Source organism: Fukomys damarensis, unplaced genomic scaffold (genome assembly GCF_012274545.1).
Source record: "Fukomys damarensis isolate Sample0158 unplaced genomic scaffold, DMR_v1.0_HiC HiC_scaffold_13, whole genome shotgun sequence".
NCBI classification, from domain to species: Eukaryota; Metazoa; Chordata; class Mammalia; order Rodentia; family Bathyergidae; genus Fukomys; species Fukomys damarensis.
In genome coordinates, this window is record NW_022900925.1 from 1007126 (window position 1) to 1014203 (window position 7078).

General features: G+C 40.0%; 1 protein-coding gene across 3 annotated transcripts in view; it reads left to right on the forward strand.

The window, feature by feature from the left end:
* Positions 1 to 7078, forward strand: part of Prpsap2 (phosphoribosyl pyrophosphate synthetase associated protein 2) — a 105293-nt gene that overhangs the window by 68765 nt on the left and 29450 nt on the right. For 2 of the 3 annotated variants that reach the window (XM_010618912.2, XM_010618913.2), the window contains 3 exons: positions 4357 to 4451; positions 4705 to 4853; positions 6065 to 6117. In XM_010618912.2, coding sequence (XP_010617214.1) covers positions 4735 to 4853; positions 6065 to 6117 — 172 coding nt within the window. In that variant the 5' untranslated portion in view covers positions 4357 to 4451; positions 4705 to 4734. Of the gene's footprint in view, positions 1 to 4154; positions 4178 to 4356; positions 4452 to 4704; positions 4854 to 6064; positions 6118 to 7078 lie in introns of those variants that run through there. The other variant, XM_010618915.3, reaches the window with a different exon arrangement.

Below are 7078 nucleotides of genomic sequence, written 5' to 3' on the forward strand. Positions count from 1 at the left end.
CACGGCCCTTGGGGCCCCCGGGTCCCCCGCCAGGCGCTGTTGGGAGTCCACCGCTAACCTGGGACCTGCGGCAGAGCCGCTCGAAAGGCAAAACCCCTAAGCCAGAACGAATCTAATGCTAACGTGTCTGGCCTTGTTAAGTCGCGGACATTTATTCCATTCAGAACTCCTCCCTGCAGAGATTGAGAGAGGACAGAGATGCTGTTGTAAGATAGTATTTATTATTCTCCTTGAAAATGTTTTGCCCCAGTCTAGTACACAGATAAGGTTTTTTTTTTTTTTTTTAATATTGGAGCAACTTGGGTATTTAGCTTTTATGAGGGATATGATTGTGGCATGGGGCTTTGAGGCATGAGGAAGTGTGATCAGTAGTGTTTAAGAATTTAAATGCACAAATAAAAATACTTCACCCACATTGTTGAACCCTACTAAAGAATACCTTTCTGGTCCGTATTTGTTTTCTGTTGTCTCTAAAACTGACCGTTATGACCCAGTTCTGCTCACATCATTTATATTTCTGCAGTGTTGAATATTATGTGTATATGCAGAGTTTTACTTAATTACTCCTTACCGTTCACACAAGTCTAGTTCCTCCTCTTAAAAAAGTGTTGCGTTGAGAATATAAGGTTCCTTCTTTCTTTGAGATAAATTCCAGGCATTTGGAAATACTAAATCAAAGTTCTGTGTTCTTTCTGTGGCACTAGAAACAAGGCATATTTACAATAGACATTTTTCAAAATCCAGATATTTGTCCATTTATCTCTGTATTTGGCATTCAGCCGGGTGTTGAGTCATTTTCTGTGTGGTTTTAGAGACAGGCTGTGCAGCCTACTGTTGGATACATCTAACTGTACTGTAAATTACACCCAGGCCACTAGTGCTTAGAAGTTTCCAAATCTCACGTCCCCGTGTATAAAATGGCTTTAATTCTAGTACCTCCTTGATTAGTACCTGCCTTTTCATTAGCAAACAATTTTCAATTTCATTTGTTCATCATTGCAACTCGGTGAGGTTTATTCAGCGTATATTTGTGGAGCTTCAGCCATGTGCCAATTGCTGTTCTAGCCAATAGGTATCCAGCAAAAAATACAGTTTTTGTTGTTGTTTATTTTTATTTTTTAAATTCTCTGCTCCCTGGAGCATGGTGAGGGAAATGCTGGTGAGGGAAGCTTTTTAAGACACTTCTGTCTCTGGTCTGAGGCCCAGTGAGGCCCAGGGATGTGCCCCAAGCCATGCAGCTAATGACTGAATAGTATGTATATGTAGTGGTTGTGTTTTTAGAGGGAAAACCATGTACTTTAGTGCAAGCTTTCCTTGTCTGCAGTATAAATCACATTGGGATAACCCAAAAAAGAAAACATGGGTGGGCGTTTCCTGTTTGTATGTATGTGTGGCACTGGGAATCTAACCTAGGGCTTCACAGGGTAAGAAAAGTACCACTGAGGAAAACCCCCGAGCCCAAGGACCAGTGGTTTTGAAATGACTGCTAGTCTGTCCAAACAGAGTGATCACTTTCAGTGTGATTTCATCCATGAAATTTAACAGATTGTCAGATCTCAAGGAGTATGATTTGCTCTTGAAAGAGGGCTGAGATTTTCTGGAATGTATTTTCACACATTCAATAAAATTCACAAATCCTAGAGTAAATTTAGGCTAAACATAAAAGTAACTAGTGTGTGTGGGGGGATGAATTTTATTCTCTCTTTCATATTAAAACCTTATAATGAGCCACCCCCTGCCAACTGTATCCTGGTGATCATCAAGTTTCTGGAGGCTAACCTTGAAAACTTCTCTTAAACTTGATGAAGAGCACAACTCCAAATTTCCAACAAGAGAAAGGAAAAAATCTACAAACAGCCTTATTTGACCAGCTTGTGAAATGAATAGTCACAGAGCACAGCTATATTGAATCATTTCTAGATAGATGCTCCTCCCTTGCTATGCCATTTTTGAGGATGGTCTAATATTAAGGCTTTTGAGGGGAGATTGGAGGAGTTCTTTGTTTTGTTTTGGTGGTACAGAGAATGGAACCTAAAGCTTCTCATATGGTAAGCAAACGGATCTACACTTGAGCTACACCCTGACCCCTTACATGAGGATTTGATACTGAAGCTGGTATCTGAAGATTGGAACTTCTGAGACCATGCTCCAGGGAGCAAAGGATTTAAAAAACAAAACAAAACAAAACAAGTCAGGATAATTCATGATATTTGAGCCATGAGAGAGATGGCAAGTCTTAAGGAAACATACATACTGTAGAGGGAAAAGGAGGGCAAAGAGCTATCTTTGAGATTGGTTGAGAATTGGAGGCTGTTTTGTAAATCTTCAAGGAAGAGATAAGAACCAGTGGCTAGAGGCCCCAGGGAGAAGTCTGTGGGTCTTCAAAAGAAGAAGGGATGTGGGTCTCATGTGGAGGCTGTTCAAGCTCTGAAGTGACTCCTTGTCTGGAGTCCTACAGATGGGCTTTAGCAGATTGATAGGTGGGCCAAATTCCTCTCAAGATGTCTTCTTGTACCTAAAATGTTTTTATTCTGTTCAAAGTCTCTCAGGAACACCTGTACTTTTAAGAACTTCTGAGGGTTAAGGGGTATAAAAAGATGGCTACCCATGCATATTATAGTATTTGGTAGATAGCTAAAATATTAGAAGTTGAATCTCATGGAGCATGCTCTGTATGCAGGGCGGTGTGTTAAGTGCTTGGCGGGAATCTCAGCAGTAACCTAGTGGGGTCAGTTTCTCAGTGTTCATGGATGAGGAACTGAAGCTAAGAGATTTAAAGTAATTTATGTAAGGCCTCAGTTAAGGGGAAGTAAAGATCAAGATGCAAACATGGACTCCAAAGCCTGTATATATGACTACAGGAATTAGTTTGTTTCTATTTTCTGTACTGGACCTGTATGCTCTGTTCCTAAACACAGGGATGTTTGCTGAGAAGTGATAATAGAGAACATCTAAGATCCTTTTCCACTCTTGAGTGTTGCTTAAATGGCTTGTCTTTCATTTATACCATTCACTGTGCCCTGATCTCACCAGTCCTTACAGTTGCTGCGCTTTCCTATAAAGCAGGGGTTGTCAACCTCTGTAAAAAAATTTTTAAGGATAATATTTTAGGCTTTGTAGGAAATACTTACCCTACCATTTTATTCAAAGATGAGTTGTAAACAGACAGCTAAGTTTGACAAAATCAGGCTTTGGAGAGACTGATTTAGCTTGTGGACTGTATTTGCTGATCCCTGCTCCAAAGTCACTTTCCATAGTAGGCGCCATTAGTTCCCTTTGGTCTCTTTAGGGGTTTGGTCATTTGTGCAGGCATTCTGTTTATAATTTTTAGATTTAAGGTAAGCTGCACTGTAGTTGATATACCTTCTGTTTTGGAATCCTAAGCTGCTGTCAGAGTAAGAATGCTCTTTAAGGGAAGGGAATGGACCTGCACGGATCTGCACTTTCTTAGCCAGCTGGTGGGACGATTCCCCAGCTACCTATGGCCAAGCATTTCCACCGCACATGTGCACAGAGGCCTGTTTAGGGTAGTAACTTGTTCAAAAGTGGCATAGCTACGCCATGGAAGTCTAGGCAAGCAGATAGAATTAGCCTGTATCTTCTAACCCAGGTTGCTGTAGTAAGATTGTTGAAAAGGCAAATCAGAAACTTGCATTGTGTGCTAGAAACACTGTATGTAATTTTTGTCCTTTTTTATAGAGGTCACCTGGGTAAATGCATACACAAAAGTAGAAAAGGCCTGAGGTGTCCATTGTCAAAGTGATAGGAACTCTTACAGCTGGGAAAGAGCCTGGGATTAGGGCTTTAACTATCATGCTTTACAAAGATAATGTGTTTGTATATTACTTGAGTAATTAAAATTTAAGAAAAACAATAATCTCATTTCCAGCCCATTTTTAATCTCTGTTCTCTGCAGACCTGCTCTAAGTAAACATGCAACCAAGAAAAAGCAGTGGGCTTGTTGAGAGGGTAGCCCTGTTCCCCAGGCTGCTGGACTGTGGCCATACTGTCCAGTCTAGCACCCTCATTTCAAGATCAAGACTTGGCCAGAGTGATTGTGACCTCTAGACGAGGATCCTTTATATTTGTGTCTTCCTGCCTGTCGTTTGTGTGGTCATTTAACTTTCTTCCTAGGTTATTATTTTCTGTTCCAGTTGAGGGAAAGGAAGATGACAAGGTCAGTTGTAGACAATGATGGGGCATCTGAGAGGCGGCTGAAAGGCCAGGGGGCGGTTTTATGGGAAATAGGTATTACAGGAAAAGCCAAGTATAGATGGGTCATTTGTTCTTTGTTTAAGGATCAATCAGTCCATGTCCTTGCTAATGGCTCTGCCATTTTTCTGTGTGTTGATCCAGGAGGACTTTTGTTGTCAGAAAATAAAGGAGGTTGTCCAATATTGACTTTAAGCAGCAAACAATAAAACACTGAGCTCTTCAGCTCCGCCTTTCTTGTAAGTTTATCATTTATTCACAGTGGCTATGAAAACTAATTACATTATTTGGTAACATATCCATTAATTTGGAACCCTAAAATGCAAATGCATTTTCTATTTGTCCATATCTATCTTTCTCCCTCTAATATAAAAGACACCATTATGGGGAAAACTTCTTTCCTTCAGCTGATGTTATTTGCTGTTAAAAAGAATACATTGAGGTATATTTTAAGTCATGTGGCAATTCTTAATACATATTGTATCCTTTTAGGCTCAGAATTGGAAAACCTAGAAGGTTTTGATGTTTTGTGTGGCGCCACCTGAATTGGAAACCAAGATGAACATAACCAAAGGAGGTCTGGTGTTGTTTTCAGCAAATTCCAATTCATCATGTATGGAACTTTCCAAGAAAATTGCTGAGTGAGTTATAATTTTACCATTGAAATCTATAATTATGTGGTGTTTTAAATTTGATAAATGGGGAAAAAATAAATTTGATAAATGAGCAATCACTGTCAAGCTTAAAAGCAGATGTGTTATAATCTGTGTATATATGATATTAAGAGCTCACCTTTTCATAAACTGTCACAACTCTTACATAGTCGTGTAGCAGATGTTTATCAAGTGCCTTATGAATGCCGCACATTGTGTTCAAGTTATATATATATAGATAGATAGATAGATAGATAGCATTGTTTAAGTATAATGAAAATGATGTAAATGTGTAGTTTGTGAAAATAGTTTATAGTTCAGGATAATTTTAGATACATTTATTAAACAGATACTGAACCTCTGCTGTGCTGACACCTTGATCTAGATGTGAGGGGTTAATGGTGAGCAGAACAGTCAAGTCTTCCTTAGGAAATTTACATTTTAGTATGGGAGCCAGATACAATATTCAAACCAAACACAGTCATAAAGATAATTTTATGTAGTGATGATGCCCTGGAAAGAGCAGTGTGACAGTAAGGCTGGGTAAGACAGGTTCTGCCTTAGCCCAGGTGTTCCAGCTACCTTTTAAAGTGAAGAGATAAGCTGGCTCTGCTGGTGGCGGCACATACCTGTAATCTCAGCACTACCCAGTACTAGGGAGGCAGAGATAGGGTTGCAGTGAGTTCGAGGATAGCTGCTGGGAGTTTGGGAACAGCCTTGGCCACATAATAAGCTCTGCCAACCTGAACTACATAGTGAGTCCCTGTCTCAGAAAGAAGGGAAGGAGGGAGAAGGAAGAGGAAGTAAAAGAAAATAGGGGTATACGAATTGAGAAACCTTGGATGAGCCACCAAGTGCATGTGTCGGGGGCAAAGTACTCCAGACAGAGAGATCAGCAGGTCCCAAGGCCTTGGAGTGTGTAGGAGGAGGCATTGGCGTACGTCAGGAATGTGGGCTGGAGGATGTGAGGACCAGAAAGATGATTGGCAAGGCAGGTAGAGTTAGACTACGTAGCCCTTGAGTAGACACCAGAGAGGGGGCAGGGGAGGGAGAGGACTGACATAACAATTTAATACTGACTTTAAATTCTGTAATAAGAATAACTTTTAACTTTTATCAATTTATAAGCCATCCTTAAATAGCGATGTTAGTTCTGTTCTATTACCTTTTCAACTTTTTCTCCTCTTTCTCTTCTCTAGGCGGCTAGGGGTAGAGATGGGAAAAGTGCAGGTTTACCAGGAACCTAACCGAGGTGAGCTATCTTGGACATGGGTGTCTTTAATGTTTTTTGAAATATGGCATAGTGACTCAGGCATTCATTCTCCACCACTGAGACAGTTTGATTCAGTTGTCCAGTTCTGTTAACAGGAAGTCAGGCAGGCAAGGTGGAAAGGGATGGTTTTTGTTTGCTCTCACTAATTCTGACCAGGTCCTCGTGTAAGTCACATCTGGGGGCTTGAACACCAGTTCTTAGAGCTGATTCAATAAAAATTACATATATATGCAAAGTTGCGGTCAATGAAATGGAAACATTTGCTCAGTTTTTGGTTGAATTTACATTACCTTAGGAAGGGTGAATAAATCCTGTGTGTCTAGTTTTAGTTGTTTTTCTTCTTTTGAGACAGGGTCTCATTGTGTAGTTCAGACTCGCTTCAAACTCTCAGCTATCCCCTAACTCAACCTCCCACATGCTAGGATTGTAGGCATGTACCATCATACTCAACTAATTCTTCCTTTTATTTTTTTTAATTTTTATTTTTTGATACTGGGAATTGAACTCAGGACCTTGTGCTTGCAAGGCACATGGCAACACCACTGAGCTAAGTCCCCAGCCCTAGTTCTTCATTTTTAAGAGATGGGCTTCTCTATATTGCCCTTAAACTCTTGGGCTCAAGCAGTCCTCTTGTCTCAGCCTCCAAAGTAGCTGGGATTATAAGTGCATACCATTCCAGGCCTGTGTGGAGGTATTCAGGTATACTGGGCACATACACACTGTACCACTGAGCTACATCTCTGGCCCAATGGTTCTTTATTTCCACCTAAGGTGCTGTGTGTTAGACTTCTTGAACTCTTGTTAGAATTTTTCTTTTTTGCTTAATTTCTGTTGTCACATCTTGTGTGACAACACAGGATAATAAGAATTTATTTTTATAATAAATAAAATATTTAAATAAATACATACAAATATATTATATAAATATAATAAAATAATT